At 40.1% G+C, this 23,866-nt stretch overlaps 1 protein-coding gene across 1 annotated transcript in view; it reads right to left on the bottom strand.

The window, feature by feature from the left end:
* LOC148696363 (uncharacterized) overlaps positions 1-19,120 on the bottom strand; it is a 39,139-nt gene extending 20,019 nt beyond the window's left edge. The window contains exon 1 of the mRNA XM_088695197.1: positions 18,811-19,120. Coding sequence (XP_088551323.1) covers position 18,811 — 1 coding nt within the window. The 5' untranslated portion in view covers positions 18,812-19,120. The remainder of the gene's footprint in view (positions 1-18,810) is intronic.
* Between the last annotated feature and the right edge of the window lie 4,746 nt (positions 19,121-23,866).

Below are 23,866 nucleotides of genomic sequence, written 5' to 3'. Positions count from 1 at the left end.
TATGGGTCAACGTCTACTTGCTCAAACTTACCAAGTTGAATCATTGACGACCAACGTTGCAAATCTTAAACAAAAGATCAGACAGCTCAAGTACGAGAATAGAGATTGGCACATACTTGCAAACAATTATTCGACGAGCATGAAGAGAAAGCTTGATCAGCTGCAGGACTTCGAAGGTCGAATTCAAAGTGACCATCAGAGGTTTGTGGCTGTACTCCATAGGCACATTTTGACTTCGTCATCTGGAGTTCGACCAAGTATTGAGGCTTTGAATAATCAAACTTTATTGCCTCTTCTTCCTGGAGTTCCGCCAAGTACTGTGACGGTACGTAAGCAACTTTTGTGAAGGCTTCGCTTTCTTTCCTCTTTTTCTTTTTTGTTTTTTTCTCTTTTTTGTTTTTTTTTATTTTTTTTATTTTTTTTTGTATTTGTAATTTCTCGAAGATATCAATAGACATGCTTCATTTCATTCAATGTATTGTGCTAAATACCATAAAGCATATATTTCACTAAGGTGTGTTACTTCCCTTTTTATTTATTTATTATTTATTTTTAGTGCCTGATGCACCATCCTTCCTCTACTTTCTACTTTTCAATAATTATGTTGCCATTGGCCCTTTTCTTTTTTTCTTCTTGACTTGCTAATAGGAGCATGTAATTGTGAGTGGTTTCAAGATGGCACGGCTGGGTTCCTTGATGGGTGTTTGAATTTGCATAGGATATCATTCCTCTTTAGAAAAATGTGAGCTTCACCTTTGAATTGGCACACGGGAACTCATGTCAAATGTGTTAATAGGTCGCTTTTGAACACGTACCTTTGTCTTGCAGCTTAATCCCACCCAAAACCTGTCACATGGTGCTGTGCACCATTCCTAAAGCCTTTACATATATATATATATATGTATGTATGTATATTTTTTTTTTATTATGTTTTTTTTTTTTTGTTGGCCAACACCTTCCCTTTCCATTCTATGTATCCCTACATGGTGTAGGGAGAAATGTAGAGGAGCTTGGAGTAGTGGGAAGCTAAGCACGAAGCAAGGATGCAAGTAGGTGTGAGTTGACAAACTTTGGTTTTGTTAATCACATTCAAAGGCAGCAGCAAAGCAAAAGAGGCAAGTATATATGAGTTGACAAACTTTGGTTTTGTTAATCACATTCAAAGGTAGCAGCCATGGCGGAGGTGCAGAAGTAGCTGGAGCTTGAGGTAGAGTGTAAGGCGTCAAGCTTCACGATAGGTTAGTCGTTTGACAGCGATCATTGAAACTCTTCGCTAATTTTGATCATGGTGGCTAGAATGATAAGCTTGAGGTGATGCAAGGCGTCGAGCTTCACGACCAACTAGTCGTTTAATAGCAATTACTGAAGTTCTTCGCCAATTTTAATCATGGCGGCCAGAGTGACGAGATCGAGGTTATTGGCAGTTGTTATTGCTAAAGAGCAAGACCTTTTGGATCCAGAACAAGAGCTAAAAAATGTTGTTCTTACTGCCATTTTAGAGGAAAAGATGACGAGATGCCGTTGTGCCATGTAAAGAAAAAGGTGAAGCAGCCGCAATCTAGGAATAAGAGGAAGCACGAGAAACAAACACCATCGTCCACCTGCAGATCCATCAATTTCTTAGCCCTCATCAAATCATCATCCAACCGACAGTGGTAGAAGATCGATCTGTACCGGTCCTTGTCGTTTGTACCACAAAACACAGCCAAAAGTTCGAAGAATATATTTGAAGGGTCTAAGCAAAGTACGGTGAGTGTCGTGGAGTTTCCGATATGGTGGACGTCTTTGTTGACTGAAATCTAACGGAGGATGATGGATTTGAAATCGTTGAGGAACAGGATTCCAAGAGCTCAAAGCTTCCGAAAGTCTGTGAGTGTGCAAGCAACCGGTGATAGAGACGTCGAATGAGAAACGCATAGTGTGCAGATGGAAGATTTTGATGAGCTTGATCAAGTCGCGGAATGAGATGAGAGCATACGAGAGAAGACGAGAGCATATATACCATTTTCTCTAAAAACCTTGTGGAGCTCTGACCAAGAAAAGATCCTCAGCAAATCCATGTCGCCCTTGGCTGGCTATGCAGCCTCATTCACATCCATCGCAGCTGTCACCTCATATGTTAACTACCTTGGCAGCCTCATTGCTCCGTTAAGCATCTTTGAAGCCATGTCCACGCTCCTTGTTAGCGTTTCTCAACGATGAGGTGGAGAAGTTGGTGTCGCAGCAAGTCATATTGAAGGAGATACGAATGACGAACCTGATCAAATTATAGGGGAGGAAGAGGTTCTGGGGGAAGAACCTAATCTTAGAGAAGAAAAATGGGGACAGCTACTCCCAGCAACTGCTTGCCCGCCGTTGGCTGCGCAGCCCAAGAGATTGCTGAAAGTGGGTTACTTCATTTGATGCTAGCTGAAGGTCTTCTTTTCAGTGAAGACATTGACGAGGAAAGTGGGCTGGAAGAATGGGCTATGACCTATGTTTTGAAAGGTAGGCCCGAGGTGTGTGGTGAGTTGAAGTCAAAGGAACGAATGGAGGAAAAGACGCAGATTAGGCTTTAAGAGCCGGGCCTAAGCCTGGATGGAGAAGAAGCAGAGCTCCTTGCACAGCAAGCTCAAAACAATTATGTGTTTGAGAAGGGATAGGCTTGGCATTTGGGCTCCTCTTTTTAAAGATCTCAACTTCTGTTTTCTTTGATTCGACATGGGTCTTCAGTGTAGAAAGACCCCCTCTAACATGTATACAATTTTTTTTTTTTTTGACAAAGAACATATATATATATATATATATATTAACATTGACTTTCATTAGTCGAGCCTTTAATAAAACCTTATTTTTTATTTTGATGTGACTGAACTCGAAGTTAAATGTTCGAGCTGCTTACGTACTCTTCCAAAGAAGAGATCAAGTCATAACATAGTTCAAATACATATATATATATATATATATATGTGTGTGTGTGTGTGTGTGTGTGTGTGTTTTTGGCATATATATATATATATATATATTAATTTTTTTTTGTGTATCGTACGCAGTTTATGCTCTTACTGGGTAGAAGCATGATGTGTTTATTTTAGGGATAGTAGCACTTCAAGAATCTGCCATTGATGGGGCCAATCTTCAATCCGTCTTCCACCATGATTAAGTAGGCGCCGTTGGTGTAAACTTTTTGTATTATGTAAGGTCCATCCCATTTTGATGTGAACTTGTTTTTTGTCTTATGAGTTGTGATGATAGGCCTACGCAATGCAAGGACGAGATCTCCCAATTGAAAAGAACGAGGGTAAATTTTCCTATTGAAATCCTTGGAGAGTCGTGCTTCATAACACTACAAGTGTTGCTGAGCTTTGAGCCTTCTCTCATCCAGTGCTTCCAGCTCTTGAAGACGTAACTTTGCATTCTCTTCATTAGTCAAGCCTTCTTATATAGTCATCCTTAGTAAGGGGATTTGACTTTCGAGCGGTAGGACAACTTCCACGCTATGCACGGGAGAATAAGGCGTAGCTTAGGTAGGAGTCCTATGTGTCGTCCTATATGCCCAAAATGCTTCGCTTATTATTTTGTGCCAATCTCTCTTTGTTCGGCCGATCACTTTCTTCTGGAGGTTGCATAATGTTTCGTTGAATGCTTCTGCAAGACCATTGGCCAGAGCATGATACATGGAAAACTTGTGCTGTTTGAATTTGTATTTCTCGCAGAGCTCTTCCATGAGTCGATTAGAGAACTGTTTTCCATTGTCAGTGATGATGTAGCGAGGCACACCATATCGGTGGATGATATGCTCCTTCATGAAGCGGACAACAGTTTCCTTCTTGAATTCCTCTAAAGGTATGGCTTCAACCCACTTGGAGAAGTAATATATTGTAGCTAGGATGTAAGCTTCTCTTGCAGACAAATTTGGCGTACTTTGTCCTACAACGTCCAATCCCCATGCATCGAACGGCCATGAAGCAGATGTAGGGTGTAATGGTTTAAGCAGTTGATGTATGAAGTTGGCGTGGAATTGGTAGGCTTGGCACATTTTGAGCTGGAAATGTAGCTTTGGTCCATACTGATACGCCTCACACACACCTGAGTATGCTTCTTCCATGGCTTGATTGACTTCTTCCTCACCTTGGCATGTCAGGAGCACTCTTTCAAAAGAGCGTCGGTAGAGTGTTCCTTTGTAGTAAAGGAAGCAAGGTGCTCATCGACGTATTTCAGAACGGTGTCTAAGATCATGTGGAAGCTTTCCATGCTCCAAGTAGTCGATCAACGGTTATCTCCACCCTTCAGCGTTGACTGGAAATATTGAGATGACATTTGTATCATCCAGTAGCATTTCAGTAACGAGCGAGATTACCTATCTTTTGCAAACTAGCACGTCTGCAGCTTCATCTTCCCCTAGTGTCATACTCGAGGCTATATTGGAGAAAGCGTCTGCCGTTTGATTTTCCTTTCTTGATACATGTTCTAGTGTCACGGCCTCGAACTTTTGTAGCAGTTGAGTTGTTAGCCGTAAGTATGGGACGAGATCATCCTCACCTCATATTCAGTTAAAAGTTGATTGATTATGAGCTTGGAGTAGCCATAGACCTCAAGGGTTGTGATTTCTACGTTGATCGCCATTTGGAGCCCGATGATCAGTGGTTGGTACTCAGGGACGTTGTTAGAGCATAGTTCGCTTAGTTGGAAGGAATAAGGTAGTATTTACCTGTGTGGCGACATGAATACTACTCCTGCCCCCACTCTGTCTACTTGTGCAGATTTATCGAAGAACATCGTCCATGTCGAAAAAATGTCGATGTAGAACACCTCTTTGTCAGGCAAGTCGTCTGAGATTTTCCAATCAGCTGGGATTGGGTGATCGGCAAAGAAGTTTGCTAGCGCTTATCCTTTGATAGCTTTAGCTGGAACGTAGATGATCTCATACTAATTAAGAAGTAATGCCCATTTAGCGAGTCGCCCTATCAAGACTGGTTTGGACATGACGTATTTGACAGGGTCAGCATTAGCAACTAGGTGGATGGTGTAAGCATGCATGTAATGCCTGAGTTTCTGGATGGCGAACACTAAGGCAAGGCACATCTTTTCTATTGGGGAGTAGCTCAACTCAGCGCTAGTGAGAGTTCGACTAAGGTAATAAAATGCTCATTCTTTTTGGGATTCATTTTCTTATGCTAAGAGCGCTCTAACTGAACTTTCCTAAACAGTGATGTACAATATGAATGGTTTCCCAGGCACAGGTGGACTTGATAAATACTTTTTTATTCTTTCAAAAGCATTGTGGCATGCTTCATCCTATACGAACGGAACATCTTTCTTCATAAGTCGGCTGAACAGTTGACAACGCCCTGTAAGGTTGGAGATGAAGCGTCTGATGAAGGCTAGCCGTCCTTGTAGACTTTTCAACTCGTGCAGGTTTCTTGGCTCAGGCATGCTTAGAATGGTCTTGATCTTTGATTGGTCCACTTCATTGCCACAGTGTTTGACAATGGAGTCGAGGAACTTTCCAGCGGTGATGCCAAATGCACACTTTAATGGGTTCATCTTGACTGCCACATCATCTACGTAACATTCTACGTTTTTGTGTAGCATGTCATTGAAGATTTTCTGCATTGCGCATTGATAAGTAGCTCCAGTGTTCTTCAGACCAAAGGGAAATCATGATTTTGATGATTTTGATGATTGGCAAAGGGAAATCATCCTTTGGGCAAGCATCGTTGAGGTCTCGGAAGTCTATGCAAACACGTATTTGTCCAGATTTCTTAAGGACAATAACGATGTTGGAGATCCACTTAGGGTACTGCACCTCTCAAATGAAGCCTGCTTCGATTAGCTTGTCAATCTCGGCCTCAATTTATAGGATGAGCTCAGATCGATAACGTCTTTGAGTTTGCTTTATCGGTCATGTTCCAAGCTTGACTACAAGATGATGCACAGCGATGATAAGGTCAAGGCTAGGCATTTCTTTGTAGGTCCAAGCAAAAATGTCTTTATACTCTAATAGCAACTGGTTATACTCCTCTATCTCGTCCGCACTTAATAGTGCACTTACGAATATAGGCTTCGATTCTTCGCTTATGCCTAAGTTGAGTTTTTTGAGATCATCAACCGTGGCTTGCCCCTATCTTCGAGATGTGGTGGCACAGCAGTAACATCTTTCTCGATGATTTTGTCTTCTTTGCCTTCTTCGATCATGATGTGGAAGACATCTTGGACCTCCTCTTCAGTGTTATCCTCTCGAGTTTGTTGGCATGAAGATTGTCTAGTATGGATAATAGTACACCTTCTTACTTTCAGTGATCCATTTGTGTCAACCTCTAAGATTGCTTGTCACTTCATCCTTGAAGGAATCGAGCTTCGAATGTCACCTTTTTCTGCTAGCCCGTCGAGCTTTTATTCCTTTGGCATTGTCTTCCATTTTCTATAAGGTTTCTTATTATCTTCAACTCTTTCCAAAGCTGACCGGTGTGGAGAAGAGATAGCATGTTGCTTTGTTTCTTAGGTTTTGACAACCTTTCGAAAACAGAGCTTTGGGATGTTAACGCGTTAAGCCTTTTAAAAACGGAGGTTTGGTCTTGACTACTAATGCGATTAAGTGCTGAAATTTTGGGCCTTGAATGATTCATCCTATAGAAAACTGACGTCTGAAGGGCAAACTTAAGCTTTTCTTGATCTTGTTCAATGCTCACGCTGATGTGTTGAGTGCTAGCGTTTTTCGCTTTGCTTGAAATCTTCACAGGTGCTTTTGGTGTGAAGCCGAGTCCAGCTTTGTTGTTGTAAACTCCGTAACCATGCTCCTTCAACTTCTTTTAAGTCTTGGTGAGGTTGTGTTCTTTGTCATTGACGGTGTTTGAAACCTTCTTTCCAGGATTCAAAGAGGAAGCGAAGTCGTACCCAACCTTTGACATGAGTTTGTAGGAGTTTGGATCAAAACATTCTTCGATCTTTTTAGTTGGAAGAAAGCTTGGTTCCACCCCCTTCAGCAGAGCTTTTAGGAAGCCTTGAGGTAGTCTTGCTACATTAGCATTGCTTAGCTATGTTAGACGCAAAACTGCATTTGTCTTGAGTAACTTTACATTATCCTTCTACAGCTATGTGTCGGGTTTGCTTGCTCTAATTTCAAACAGAGATTGACAATTCTTTCTTTTTAACATCGGGATGTATCGAAAGACGGGTGTGTTTGGTCCTTTGGTAGGCGTCCTACTCCCTTTGGTCATTGCAGGTTTAGCAGACTCATCATTGTTTTTGCTTGAAGAAGGCACGACTTTTCCTTCTTGCTTCTTGGGCATGACTTGCCACTCCTGTTTTTTAGGTGCTGCTTTGCCCGTGGATTTGATCTATTTTGGAAGAACTTTGGGCACTATATCTTCATCCATGTAGAACTTGGCGTCTACGAAGTGTGATTCAACTTCGATGAATGGCTTGGTATCCTTCCTGGTAGAATTTTAAGCATTGGTGGAGGGTTGATGGCACTGCTCTATTCCCATAGATCCAAGGCCTTCCTAAAAGCAAGCTATAGGAAGTTCTTACATCAATCACATGGAATATCGTGCTTGATTTGAGTTCGCCAATGGTCTTCTCCACTCGGATCATGCTCATCGCTTTTTGTCCTCCTTGGTTAAAACCTTGGATCAACATAAGGCTTAGGGATAGTTCAGCCACTTTGATGCCAATTGTTGTCATTGTTGACTTTGGCATGATGTTTATGGTTGATCCGTCATCCACAAGCATACGGTTGACTTTGTGCTCCCTTACGTACCCCGAGACGAAGAGAGGGCGGTTGTGAGGCTTTGATCCCAGCAGTAAGTCTTCGTCAGTGAAGTTAATTACGTCATAGGCGACACAACATGTGGCCGAAGCTCCAAGCCCTCGTCCTTGCTTTCTTGTACCTCATGGTCGTCGAGACTTGCCAAGACTGCTGCTAGTGCTCTTCGCATCTTCTTTGGCAATCGTAGAGCTTCCTTAATGCTAAAGTGTTGATGCGAAACTTATGTGACACACAAATTAAACCCTATTTGTGACAATTGTAGTAATGATGTAAGTAGGGATTGTTCTAACCGAGGATTAACTAGGGGTGCTAATCTACATTGAATTGACTCAAAAACACAAAATAAAACAAATACGAATGACTAAGACTCAACAAAATATGGGGGGATTGAGTGTTTGATGAAGTTAACTAAAATGCACAAATTGTAATTAAGGGCAAAATGTAAATATGAATGTGATGAAAATATGGATGGAATGCTAGCTAGAAGGTTCTTATCCACACATGTTACACTTGCATACAAGATGATTTTCAGTTGGTCTTTCGATAAATTATGAAACTCAACACCCCGGGTTAATTAGGTCCGCTTAAATTAACCGTCAAGTTCTCCTTAAGTTAATGAATTGGATGGGTTTGCGCAACGCAATTCACAACATTCTCCAAAAGTCCTTTACGTGAAAAGCACAATAAAGATACAATCAAAGATCATTAAGCATCATGAAACTTATAAGTGTTGACGAGGCCTTCGTTACTATGATGAGCATGAAACTAGTGCCAAGAATTCATTTAACGCGATTGTTTATAAGCAACCTCCACTACTTGTGAATATAAGTTCATAACTATTAGGTGAAACTCACTTATATTCTAGCGTCATATTCATGCATGAAAATTAAGCGTGCACTCTCAATAAACATACATAAATAAGTTATCAATCAAACGGTTAAACAAATTGAATCCACAACTTATGAAATTCCAACCAAAGGTAATCAATTCATATTGCAAGCATAAACATGGTTTCGAATCACCCCCTAGCTAAAGGGGGTTTAGTTCCTCATACGTACAAGACAAAGAGAATTGAAATTAAACATTGAAATCAAAGAAACACCTAAACATTCCAACAACTCAAACTTGAATTGTATGAACGTTTAGGCCCTCTTCTCTTCCTCTTTGTTGCGGCACAAGGTCTAAGGATAGGTTTTGGGGTGGTGTGAAGTGTTTTGGAGGGATGGGGAATGGTTGGAGTGGCTGTAATGGAGGAGAAAAACTGCAGAAAATGGAAAGGGATGCACGGCACAAAGGTTGTGTTTGTGATGGTGTGTTGTGTGATTGTTTTGTGGTGAATTGGAATTTTTGTGTATGAATGCATTGCATGGTTTTATAGGGAGAGAATGGATGGGAGAGCATGTGAATGGCAGCTAGGAGGGAATGATTAAAGAGGGAATGCATGTGGAATGACAACTAGGTTGGTTGGTGGAAAGCTGAAAATGCAAAGGGGAATGCTGAAAATGGGATGGGAGTGCACGACATTGGTTGTTTGGGTGCATGTGAGAAAATGGATGAATGATTAAGAGTGCATGTGGGTGAATTATAGAATGGGAAAGCATGTGAGTGACAACTAGGGTGAATGGTGGCTGCAATGATGAAGTGGGATGGCTGAAAATGGGATGATGTGCACGGCAAGGTTGTGTATTTGTGATGCATGTGGCTGAAATTGGTAGGTTATGTATGGGTTAGGATGGTTTTGGGAAGAGAATGGGCTAAGCCCTTTGTTTTATGTCCTAAAGTGCATACAAGGCCTTCAATTTCGTCCAACACTTTGGCTCCAAACATAAGCTATCCATTCCAAGTCCAATTTTGCTCCAAAATGCTCCAAAATGCATCTTTTTGCTTCCTTAGCCATATGAACCTAAAAACACACGAAAATGGCTTAAACTACTAAAACAACTAGGAATTAACAATATAAATGCACGAAAACAAGCTAAGTAAGTCGCCTAAATATGCTCCTATCAAATTCCCCCAAACTTAGCTTTTGCTAGTCCTCGAGCAAAACAAAACAACAAAAGAACACGAACTTAGACAAAACGAACAAAACACAACCTACACCTTCCAACATTTGCCTCAGGGATTTCCAATGCACATGACATGTTAAAAATCATCAATCCCACAAATTTTAGTCATCTTCACACTTAAGTACATTCTTAATCATAGTCACCACATACTAGTTCACAATTAAGCATTTAAAACCATGTTTTGAATGTAGTAACATGCCTTAGAGAATTTGCTCAATTCCTTACAAGATATGCACTCAATTTTCACTCAGATTTTCTAACTACACACCCTAATCTCGTTACATGTGAGAAGATTGATGTAAACATGAAAACGAACACTCACATATATGTATCACAAAGGAAGCAATTTCTGGAGTTAATAAGCATGTTTAGGTATGATCTCATGAAAGGAATGCTACTACTTAGATGCAAGAACCATTGACACCATATGCTCATATCAATTCCAAACTCCACATTATTGAACACATAGCGATCAAGATTGAAGCATAAGGGTTGAAACGGGGCCAAAGGTGTTTGGCTAACAAAGAAGGGATATGGAAAACAAAGGTTCTTAAAGAATTAGCGAGCAAAGTAATGAATTAGACACTTAGAATTCCTTTTAGAACGCAAAAATCAACTTTGAACACCCAAGGGGAAGTCACACAAAACTTTAGGGTCATATTCAACTTTTTGGACCCTTTCTTTAACAACCACCACTTGTGAGTTCATTCTCCTTTTTTTGCTTTTTTTTTTTTCAACTCCTTTTCTTTCTTTCTTTTTTTTTTCTAGCCGTGCCTATGGCACAACAACTCACATCAATAATCCTTCCCCCGCACTTATTTTCTGCAACACATTAATCAAAAGGAATTCATTCATATTTACTATGCTTCAAGAACAAGGGTACGGATGGTCCTAATCTAGGCTAGGTGAGGATGATATGGGTTAACAAAGAACATGGCTAACACGGCTCAATGGGGTTAAACTTAAACACAAAATGAGTGAAGGGCACACGGCTTATTCGGCTTTGATGGTGGTCACTACACAACTTCATCTTGAATATGTGTTATGCAAATCAATAACATGCTTTGAATGAAATGGGCATGAGTTCTAGCATTTGGAACTAAGTGATGAAACGCCTTCTAAGTAGTAACCAAGCAAAGAATAATGAGATCATGCAACGACTTTAGAAAACAATAATGCACAGATTTTAACTCTCCAAATAACGTTTAGGCTCAAGTCTCACAAGGTTGTAGCGTTTGTATGAGTTCCTTCCTTCAAGCATGTTACAAAAACGAATTTTTCTTTTATGATTGCATGTGAAGTCATACATTATAACCATAACCAAGCATATACCAAGAGTAAATCAAACTTTCATCCATGTTTATAACTCTCTTTAACAGTCATGCAATTACAAACCAAATCCTCATCATTGTGTTGGAAGGTACCCTAAGACACAAACACACAAAAATGACTCAAAACACTCTTTTTAGGCTTTTCAAAACATGTTTTTCAAATTTTTATGTGATTTTCGGAGTTTATAAGTCAACACACTCTCAAACATTCTGAAATGGCTTAAAAACACTTAAAAACAGCAAGGAACAACATTGGAAGTTATGGGTGATAAAATCTCACGAATTTGCATCAACAACATTAGTTACCCCCCCACACTTGAATCAAACATTGTCCTCAATGTTTTAAGCTTAAAATCACACCTGACAAAAATAAACACATAAACAGCAACTAAACACACTAAACATGGCAGAATGTAAATAACAAAGAGAAGAGGTTAGGGACGCAAATCTGGGTATGGAGTGTAGATTACTTCTTCTCCTTGGTGATTGCATGGGTTGCCTCCCACGAAGCGCTTTCTTTTACGTCTTGTAGCCGGACGATGCCACATTGATCATCCTTCATGGGAACCCACGGCATAGTGGGCGGTCTCCTCCACATCATGTTCTACAAAGCTCTCGTAGTAAGGCTTCAATCGATGCCCATTCACCTTGAACTCTTGACCTGTTTTGAAACTACGAACTTGGACTGCACCATGAGGAAAAACATTAGTAATAACAAAGGGTCCAATCCAACGTGAACGTAACTTACTCGGAAATAGACGAAGACGAGAATTAAATAACAACACTTTCTGTCCAACAGAGAAGGACTTGGTGCGAATCATCTTGTCATGAAAGGCCTTTGTCTTTTCCTTGTAAATTCGGGCATTCTCGTAAGCTTCATTCCGTATCTCCTCAAGTTCATTCAATTGAAGCTTACGATGAATTCCCGCCTCATCTACATCCATGTTGAACTTCCTCACGGCCCAATGAGCCTTGTGCTCCAACTCCACAAGTAAGTGACATGATTTGCCATAAACAAGCCGAAAGGGGGACATTCCTATGGGTGTTTTGTAGGCGGTCCTATAAGCCCACAATGCATCCTCTAACCTCAAGCTCCAATCTTTTCTTGATGGGCCAACCGTCTTCTCAAGAATCTGTTTTATCTCGCGATTCGACACCTCGGCTTGCCCGCTTGTTTGAGGATGATAGGGTGTCGAAACCCTATGCGTAACTTTGTACTTCTTGAGCAGTGCTTCGATTGTGCGATTACAAAAATGTGAACCTCCATCACTTATAAGGACTCGAGGCATTCCAAACCTAGCAAAAATGTTAGATTTCACAAAATTTGCAACCACTTTGGAATCGTTAGTACGGGTGGCTTTTGCTTCCACCCATTTGGAAACATAATCCACCGCCAACAAGATATAGAGAAAACCATGTGAGGAAGGAAAATGACCCATAAAATCAATGCCCCACACATCAAATATTTCAACAGAAAGTATAGGGTTTTGTGGCATTTGATCCTTAAAACTTATATTACCCATTCGTTGACAACGATCACATGTAAGACAAAATGTCCTAGCATCCCTAAAAATGCTTGGCCAATAAAACCCACATTCTAAGACTTTAAGGGCAGTGCGTTGGGTGCCAAAATGTCCCCTACATGCATATGAATGACAGAATGTTAAAATAGATTGAAACTCAGATTCATTCACACGTCTTACAATCTGATCGGGACAAAATTTCCAAAGGTATGGGTCATCCCAAACATAAAACCTAGCATCCTTTTTAAGCTTATCACGTTGATTCCTATTAAGTGTGCTAGGGGTATGTTTAGACACTAAAAAGTTCACCAAATCTGCATACCAAGGCTCACTTACCTTGATAGACATTAATTGCTCATTGGGGAAGGTTTCAGAAATTGGCAATGCTTCCTCATGTACCATTCGACTTAGGTGGTCAGCCACCACGTTCTCCACGCCCTTCTTATCCCGAATCTCAATGTCAAACTCTTGTAGAAGCAATAACCAACGAATTAGTCTAGGCTTGGCCTCCTTCTTCGTGAGCAAATACTTGAGAGCTGCATGATCCGTAAAAATAATAACTTTAGTACCAAGTAAGTAGGATCGGAACTTATCTAATGCAAATACCACAGCAAGTAATTCTTTTTCAGTGGTTGAGTAATTCAATTGAGCATCATTTAGTGTCCTAGATGCATAATAAATAACATGAGGTTGTTTGTTCTTTCGCTGCCCCAAAACAGCACCAATCGCATAGTCCGAAGCATCGCACATCAACTCGAATGGAAGGCTCCAATCTGGAAGTGAGAGCCTCTTTTAAGTGCTTGACTGTCGTGGAGCATGCATCATCAAACTCGAAAGCCACCTCTTTTTTAAGCAATCGGCATAGTGGTTGCGCAATCTTGGAGAAATCCTTTATGAAACGCCTATAAAAACCTGCGTGACCAAGAAACGAACGAACCTCTCTAACCGAAGTTGGAAAGGGTAAGTGACAAACAAGGTCCACCTTAGATTTATCCACTTCAATGCCTTTTTCAGAAATAATATGTCCTAGAACAATACCTTTCTTAACCATGAAGTGACATTTTTCCCAATTAAGCACAAGATTCGTTTCAACACAACGTTTCAAAATTAAGGTCAGATTATTCAAGCAATGATCGAATGAATTACCAAACACGCTAAAATCATCCATGAATATCTCAATAATCTTCTCCACATAATCAGAAAATATACTCACCATGCATCGTTGAAATGTCGCAGGGGCATTGCACAACCCAAATGGCATACGCCTGTATGCAAAGGTGCCAAAGGGGCACGTGAAAGTTATCTTTTCCTAGTCCTCTGGAGCTATCACAATTTGGTTATATCCGGAATATCCATCAAGAAAGCAATAAAATTTATAACCGGCTAACCTTTCTAGCATTTGGTCCAGGAATGGCAATGGAAAATGATACTTCCTTGTCATAGCATTTAACTTCCTGTAATCAATACAAACACGCCAACCTATCACAACACGAGTGGGTACAAGCTCTTGTTCTTCATTCTTCACCACCGTGACTCCGGACTTCTTTGGAACAACCTGCACGGGTGACACCCAACGACTATCAGAAATAGGATATATAACACCACAATCAAGCAATTTTATAATTTCCTTTTTTACTACTTCCAACATGGGTGGATTAAGGCGACGTTGAGCTTCACGAGATGGCTTGGCTCCCTCCTCCAAAAGGATGCGATGCATGCATGTGGTGGGACTAATGCCTTTGATATCCGCCAAGGTCCATCCAATGGCAGATTTGTGCTCCTTTAACACCCTTATCAACTTGTCTTCTTCTTGGGCCGTGAGTGAGCTAGTAATGATGACAGGTAGTGTCTGATCTTCTCCCAAGAAAACATACTTCAAGTGACTAGGTAATGGCTTTAACTCAAGTGTAGGTGGCTGCACAATTGATGGAAGTAACTTGTTAGTCAAAACCGAATCTAAAATTGAGAGTGGAGACTTACCAGAGTGTGAGGGCAATGACTCAAGGGCCGCGACCATTTGAAGCACTTCACTACAAGGGGGTACGGCAATATGGTCAGATTGCATGCCGTGGGTTGCAAGAATGCCCCCACCTTCATTTGTTGCTCCTATGCCGTGCACTAAGGCTACCTTGAGTGAAGGAAAATTTATGTCCGAGCTAAGAACATGTAAAGAACATTTGAATACATAGGCAAACTATTAACAAATTAAAGTAGGCATGCATCCAAAAACAATTCATAAAACCCATGACTTTCAAAGCCTAGTATATGGTGAAACATAACTCTTTAACAACATTAAAGAGAAGAAAGGATTTAGAGAATCATTACCCTTGTAGCTCATCCTTGATTACACAAGGGATTCACCCAAGTGGAGGGCCTTCAAGTCACCTCCTTTGCTTCTTTGAGGATTTGAGGATATGTTCTCCAAAACACCAAAAGCTTGATGTCTCCAAGTCTCTACACCAAAGATTAATTGTGAAGATAAAAATGGATGACTTAGGGGAGAGGAAATTGCTAGATATCCCTCCCTAAGTGGCCGGCCTCCCTTGTTGAAATAGAGAGAATAATTTCACCCAATTTCATCAAGAAAAACCCTTAATGAAATAAAGTTATAATTTTGAATTTATACTTCATTTCTTGTGAGTGGCAAACTTGTAATTAACACAAGTTTGGTATCCCTCACTATTCATGGCCGGCCTCTCTAAGTGTTTGGGCTAATTGCCTATTTTGTTTTAGTTGTCATACAACTTAAACATAATGGGCCTTGTGGACCAAAACACTTTTGGGCCCCTAAACCCAAAACCAACTTAGAAGTCCAATACGAACGTTTCGTATAATTAATTAACTTTGACCATACTTCAATTAACCATTTAATTGCTTATCCATTTCATTTAATTACTTCACTTTCATCCTTACTCGGTGTACGATCCATTACGTTCCAATTAGCGAGGCAGTGGGCGATGTTACTCTTAACTATCGATTGTGAATTGAAACCATATTTCAATTTTCCCTTAAGATTAGTGTTTGCTAATCTTTAGGGCTTCCACAAACCATGAGTGACACCTAGCAGCATGTCATGGTTACCCAAGCTAAGTAGAAGTGGTTGGAAAAAGCTATCCAGTTACAACTACAATGCAATACGGTCCTTCTCTAATACAATACTCTTAATCACATTGTTGAAGTGATAGTTTGTTTCATGTCTACTATCCAATGTGATACTTCCCTATATGATTCGCTTGAATAAGATTTGGAATAAACTTCCTAAGTCATATTCATATGCTTTGGCCAAAGACTCTCGAATCATATCTTAGAGTATTCTCCTTCCACCATGGAAGGTTAGAGATCCCTTGTTGTGCATTCATATGCCTACATGACTAGATAGCTTGACCCCAACCATGCCGTGGACACTCCAAAGGAATGTCATTTGACACGATCAAAGATCAAGGACCTAACCATTACACATCTATGATGCCTCAGGTCAAATGACTACTTTGCATATTGTAACCATCGAGTTCTTACATGACATGTATGTTTGAACTCTCTTTTGATCATAGTTCAGTGTACTCGATTACTCTTTCGAGCACCTATGTGTTTGTCTTAGTGTCCAACACTAAATGACTTGAGACTTGTCATATCCATACTTGAGTCGACATAACACATACTAACCTTAGCGGATTGTCAATGCCCAATTGGCAACCCTATGGCTAGGAACGTTTTAGGAATGAACATAAGAGAAAGGTCTCGAAAATCTAACTTACTTAGATCACTTATCTCTTAGATCAAATACATTCCTTGGATTCCCTTATTGCTTAAACACAAGATACAATAAATAGTGATTAACAATAAGCTTTGCCCTCCATTAAACATATAAAAGTTTAATACATTAAGTATTCCAAAAAGCTATTACATCAAATGAGTGGCTTTGTGGGCATACTTCCAACATCGAGTGCATCTTTGTTCATTTGATCCAAATGCATCTGTGCCAACGAATCCATAATGTCAATAGCAAAACAAGAATGGTCCTCAATTGGATATTTAATGGTTTCAGAAAGATTAAAATTAATAATGTCCCCATTAAACTCCATGGTTAATGTTCCCGTATACACATCTATCTTTGTTCTCGCTGTTTTCATGAATGGACGGCCTAGCAAGATTGGCAATGATGGAGCATGGCTCGAATCCTCCATTTCTAAGACATAAAAATCTGCTGGAAAGATAAGATGATTGACCTGTACTAAAACATCCTCAAGGACTCCCTTGGGATAAGCGTTAGAACGATCGGCCAATTGAATTATAACGCCATCTTGTTTTAACTCACCAAGGTTCATAGATGCATAAATGGAATATGGCATGACATTAATAGAAGCACCTAAATCTAACATGCATTGTTCAAATCTAGTGTTTCCAATTGTGCATGGAATAGTAAAGCTCCCTGGATCCTTACATTTTGGAGGTAACTTTCGTTGCAAAACTGCGGATACATTTTCACTTACTTTCACAACTTCTTTGTTTGAAATTCTTTTCCTAGTTGTGCATAACTCTTTTAAAAACTTTGCATACCTGGGCACTTGCTTAATGGCATCAAGTAAAGGAATGTTTACTTGGACTTTTCGAAAGGTATCCAAAATGTCCTTTTCGCTTTCTTCCTTCTTCGATTGTGCAAATCTGCGAGGGAAAGGAACATTGGGCAGATTAGTGTTCGAAATCACAACATTTGGGACAACATTACCTGAGATGGACGGATGGGAAGGCTTAGATGGTTGCGGCTTGGGTGGTGCTACACTTGCCGTGGGGTAGGATTGCTCATCTTCCTTGTTTTGGGCAGATTCATGTGCTTTGCTTCCCACTTCTTTTCCACTTCTTAGGGTGATAGCTTTTGCAGATTCGAAACCACCCTTTGGATTGACCACCGTAGTGCTTGGTAACTTACCATTTTCACGAAATTGTCCCAAAAATTCGGCCATTTGTCCCATTTGCTTCTTTAGCTCATTAACCTTCTTTGCTTGGTTCTGCATTCCCTGTGCCATTGTGGTTAATAATTGATATGTTTTATCATCATTCATAGACGTACCTGAGTTGGTTTGGGATGATTGTGCTTGAGGAGGTGGTTGTGGTGCCATTAACCTTGGAAAGAAACCCGGGGGTTGTCGGAATCCACTTTGTTGGGCAGGTTGTTGTGCATCTCTCCATCTGAAATTTGGGTGGTCTCTCCAACCTGGATTATATGTGTTAGAATATGGATCGTTCCTTGGTTGGTTTTGATTCCCATAGCCCATGGCATTGGCAGATTCCCACCCTCCGTTCTCAATTAATTGAGGGCATTGATCAGATTGGTGTCCTTGAATGGAGCATATACCACAAATTGTAGCTCCTTGCGCTTTGGGGCCCTCCACAAACTGCGACAACATAGATGTAAGGTTAGCCATTTGGGATTGTAACTCAGAAATAGAACTTACCTCATTTACATGATGTGGCCGTGGGGTGTCTCTCTGCCCAACACCTTCATATTGTTGTGCATTGAGTGCTCGATTAGCAATGAGAGTTTTGGCATCCCTAGGTGTCTTGTCTACTAGAGCTCCTCCCGCGGATGCATCCAACATTTGCCGTTCAAGTGGTAGAAGACCTTCGTAAAAATATTGAAGAAGTAGCAACTCCTTCATTTGGTGTTGTGGACATGAAGCAACAAGAGTTTTAAAACGTTCATAATAAGTTGGAAAAGATTCACCTTGGCTTTGCTGAATTCCACTAATCTTCTTGCGAAGAAGAATGACTCGTGATGTCGGAAAGAACTTCTCCAAGAAGGCCCGCTTCATACTCTCCCATGATGTGACAGTTCCGGGAGCCAACTCATACAACCAATCCTTGGCCTTCTCCAATAAAGAAAAAGGAAAAGCCTTCATCTTCAATATGTTGCTATCCACGTTCACCGGTGTCATACTTGAGCATACGACTTCGAACTCCTTTAAATGCTTATTGGGGTCCTCCATTGATAACCCATGGAACTTGGGTATATGATGTAGCAAACTGGACTTCAACTCAAACTCATCGGTCTTCTCAGAGGCTGCATTGGGGTATTGGATGCAAAGAGGGGCTGCATTGGCCAAACCCGAGGCAGAAAGCTCTTTGATGGTTCGATTGTCCACTGCCATGATTGGTACTTCCTCTTTAACCCAATCTGTGGCTTCCTATTCTACTTCAGGTTCAGGACTAGGAGGATTAGACTCTTGCAATTTCTTGTTCCTTCTCAAAGTCCTCTCGAAATCACCGTCAAAGTCGGAGATATGCTCACGAACAGGTTGTGAGCTACGGGTCATAAACTAGTACCTACACACAAGAGTAAACACGATAAGTAACCAACTTAATAGACTCGGCACAAGTAAGAAAACAAGTTGCCACACACGGCACAAAAACAAAACACATACACACGGTGCAAAAATTAAAACAAGACAAAAACTAAATAATTTAAACAAGACTCAAGACAAGGGATTAGCAACTTTGCTAATCCCCGGCAACGGCGCCAAAATTTGATGCGAAACTTATGTGACACACAAATTAAACCCTATTTGTGACAATTGTAGTAATGATGTAAGTAGGGATCGTTCTAACCGGGGATTAACTAGGGGTGCTAATCTACTTTGAATTGACTCAAAAACACAAAATAAAACAAATACGAATGACTAAGACTCAACAAAATATGGGGGGATTGAGTGTTTGATGAAATTAACTAAAATGCACAAATTGTAACTAAGGGCAAAATGTAAATATGAATGTGATGAAAATATGGATGGAATGCTAGCTAGAAGGTTCTTCTCCACACATGTTACACTTGCATACAAGATGATTTTCAGTTGGTCTTTCGATAAATTATGAAACTCAACACCCCGGGTTAATTAGGTCCGCTTAAATTAACCATCAAGTTCTCCTTAAGTTAATGAATTGGATGGGTTTGCGCAACGCAATTCACAACATTCTCCAAAAGTCCTTTACGTGAAAAGCACAATAAAGATACAATCAAAGATCATTAAGCATCACGAAACTTATAAGTGTTGACGAGGCCTTCGTTACTATGATGAGCATGAAACTAGTGCCAAGAATTCATTTAACGCGATTGTTTATAAGCAACCTCCACTACTTGTGAATATAAGTTCATAACTATTAGGTGAAACTCACTTATATTCTAGCGTCATATTCATGCATGAAAATTAAGCGTGCACTCTCAATAAACGTACATAAATAAGTTATCAATCAAACGGTTAAACAAATTGAATCCACAACTTATGAAATTCCAACCAAAGGTAATCAATTCATATTGCAAGCATAAACATGGTTTCGAATCACCCCCTAGCTAAAGGGGGTTTAGTTCCTCATACGTACAAGACAAAGAGAATTGAAATTAAACATTGAAATCAAAGAAACACCTAAACATTCCAACAACTCAAACTTGAATTGTATGAACGTTTAGGCCCTCTTCTCTTCCTCTTTGTTGCGGCACAAGGTCTAAGGATAGGTTTTGGGGTGGTGTGAAGTGTTTTGGAGGGATGGGGAGTGGTTGGAGTGGCTGCAATGGAGGAGAAAAACTGCAGAAAATGGAAGGGGATGCACGGCACAAAGGTTGTGTTTGTGATGGTGTGTTGTGTGATTGTTTTGTGGTGAATTGGAATTTTTGTGTATGAATGAATTGCATGGTTTTATAGGGAGAGAATGGATGGGAGAGCATGTGAATGGCAGCTAGGAGGGAATGATTAAAGAGGGAACGCATGTGGAATGACAACTCGGTTGGTTGGTGGAAAGCTAAAAATGCAAAGGGGAATGCTGAAAATGGGATGGGAGTGCACGGCATTGGTTGTTTGGGTGCATGTGAGAAAATGGTTGAATGATTAAGAGTGCATGTGGGTGAATTATAGAATGGGAAAGCATGTGAGTGACAACTAGGGTGAATGGTGGCTGCAATGATGAAGTGGGATGGCTGAAAATGGGATGATGTGCACGGCAAGGTTGTGTATTTGTGATGCATGTGGCTGAAATTGGTAGGTTATGCATGGGTTAGGATGGTTTTGGGAAGAGAATGGGCTAGGCCCTTTGTTTTATGTCCTAAAGTGCATACAAGGCCTTCAATTTCGTCCAACACTTTGGCTCCAAACATCAGCTATCCATTCTAAGTCCAATTTTGCTCCAAAATGCTCCAAAATGCATCTTTTTGCTTCCTTAGCCATATGAACCTAAAAACACACGAAAATGGCTTAAACTACTAAAACAACTAGGAATTAACAATATAAATGCACGAAAACAAGCTAAGTAAGTCGCCTAAATATGCTCCTATCAAGTGTGTCAGCATGCCTTCTTTGGGCATGATGGTCTTCTCTTCCTCGGCGACGATAGCTTTTCCTTTTGAGGGCTATTCCATCTCTATTTCAACCATGTGATAGGCAACGGCAGGGCACCGTTGGAATAAGTTCTTCGGGAAGTACTCATGCAAGGAGACAGGAATGCGTGGCTCTTGCTCTATAGGTTCCCTAGCATATGTTGGCTTAGCAATTCGTACGTTTCCTTTAGGCTTCCTATTGTTGCAGCGATGGTGGTTTCATAGTAAAATCACATTCATGCTTTATGAAACAATAATTGGAGGAAATCAATTCATATAAAACATATGTCCATGGCTTCGAATTCACCTCTACCTAAAAAGAAATTTAGTTACACATGTTTATCATAGTTGAAAAGCAATCTAAAATAAACATGAAAACTAAAACTAAGAAAGAACCCAAGACGCTCCAACAATCCAATGGCAGATTGCACAATCCTTGGATGCAGCACGACTCAAAACTCCTTCTCTCCTTCCTTCCTTGCAAGCACGGCACAAGTCTCTAAAATTCTCAGAAACCTATGCACACTGATGTATTTTCTCTCTAAAACTCTCGCTCTGAAAAATCACCCTCAAAGCTGAGGCACAATGTAATTTATATATATGCAGACTCAATCCTTGCAGGACAAGGATAGGGCACGGCACAATTCTAGGAGAAAAGGAATTAAATTGTTTGCATGATTTCAGGACTTCTAGAATTAGATATGCATTGTTAAAACATGATAATGACTCCTAAATTCAGATGGGAAGGATTTTGAATAGGATAAGGACTCCTTTTGCAGCTAGAGATGAGTTTAGATAATGTTGGATTAAATAGGACAATGTTTGGATAATATGGGATAAGATAAGATAAGACTGGATAAGATAGGATAAGGTTGGATAAGATCTCCTTGTTTTCAACTGATTCCTTGTCTTCCAAGCCTTAATTTAATTCTTCCAGATTTGTAGTACATTTTTAGTATCATTTGTTACCAAAAACACCCATCCATTATGCTCCAGACACATGCTATCCAATCCAAGTCCAAAATTGCTCCAAATTGCTCCATTTAGCCTTTATTGTCATCTTTGCCAATTAGACCTACAAACACACAAAACTAGCTTAAATCACTATAATAAATAGAAACTAACCCACTAAATGCAAAGAAACAAGCTAACAAAGTCGCATAAATATGCTCGTATCAAATTCTCCCATACTTAGCTTTTGCTAGTCCCTGAGCAAAACAAAGAAACAAAACAAAACCTAAACCTTCCAACAATTGCCTCAGGGATTTCCAATGGAACATGGCATTTTAAAAATTACTACTCACATAGATTTTAGCCATCCTTACTCTTGAGTATACACTTAACCGCAGTCACCACTCACTAGCTCGCATTTAATCAATTAAAACAATATTTGAAAGTAGTAACATGCCTTAGAGAATTCACTCAATTCCTCACCAGATATACTCTCTATTTTCACACAGATTTTCTGACTACACTTCCCATACTAAGTATATGTGAGAAGATTGATGTAAACATGTAGACTAGCACTCACATATGTTATAACAAAGAAGGCACTTTCTGGAATTATTAATACAAACATGTATATGATCATATGAATGGAATGCCACTACTTAGAAATGAGAACCAGGGATTCTATATGCTCGTACCAATTTCAAACTCCACATATTGAATCACATAACAATCAAGATAAAAGTCTAAGGGTTGTAATGGGGCTAAGGTATTGGCTAACAAAGAAAGGTTAAGGATAAACAAAGGTTCTTGAAAGTGATAGTAAGCAAAGTAATGAAATCAACACTTAGAATTCAACTTTTGATTGTACCACCCAACTTGAAACACAAAGGGGATATTCGTGCAACTTTAGGGTCAAATTCACATTTGTGGACCTGATAGGAGCATATTTATGCGCCTTAGTTTGCTTGTTTTCTTGCATTTATGTTGCTAGTACTTAGTAATTTTAGTACTTTAAGCTATTTTCGTGTGTTTGTAGGTCCAAAGGGCTAAAGGAGCAAAAAGATGCATTTTGGAGACTTTTGGAGCACTTTTGGGCTAAGGATGGATAGCTTATGCTTGGAGCCAAAGTGTTGGACGAAATTGAAGACCTAATTGAAGACCAAAGTGTTGGAACCTTGTTCCCTTTAGTTTTAGGACATTTAAACCTTTCCTAATCCCAATCATGCCATGCATAACACACCAACAACAACCTAATTCACATGCACCCTAGATTCTAATCAGCCACTCCACATGCATTTCCAACCTAATCCACATGCATTCATCATCATAACCTTGTCGTGCACTCCCACTTCATCATTCCAGCTTTCCAACCTAATTCACATGCATTCCATCCTTTAAAACATTGCACATGCACTCCCTTTAATTAGTTTAACCTAGCTATCATTCCACATGCACATTCACTCCCATTTCAGATTGCATTCCCATTCACACACCAACAACACCACTCATTAGCCGTGCATTTCATTTCCAACCTAGCAGCATATCCACATGCATTTCCACCCACATACACTTTAATCATTCAATCATGCAGCCACACATTCACCCACATGCACTCTTAAACATTCAAATTCCCATTCACACATCAAAATCTGCCCATGCCGTGAGTTCCCATCCCATTTCCAGTTTTGCACATGCATTCACTTAACCTAGCTGTTTTGCACATGCATTCACTTAACCTAGCTGTCATGTTTCCCCTTTCATCATTCCCTCACATTCTTTAATTCAACCAACACATGCTTTCACATGCATTTTCAGCACCAAACAATCCTTGCCGTGCACATTACTTTCATTTCCAGGTTGTCCCCTTGCATTGCAGCCACATATTC

Source organism: Pyrus communis, chromosome 6, assembly GCF_041283825.1.
Source record: "Pyrus communis isolate YQ-2024b chromosome 6, ASM4128382v1, whole genome shotgun sequence".
NCBI lineage: Eukaryota > Viridiplantae > Streptophyta > Magnoliopsida > Rosales > Rosaceae > Pyrus > Pyrus communis.
This window is presented reverse-complemented; position numbering and strand designations above follow the sequence as displayed.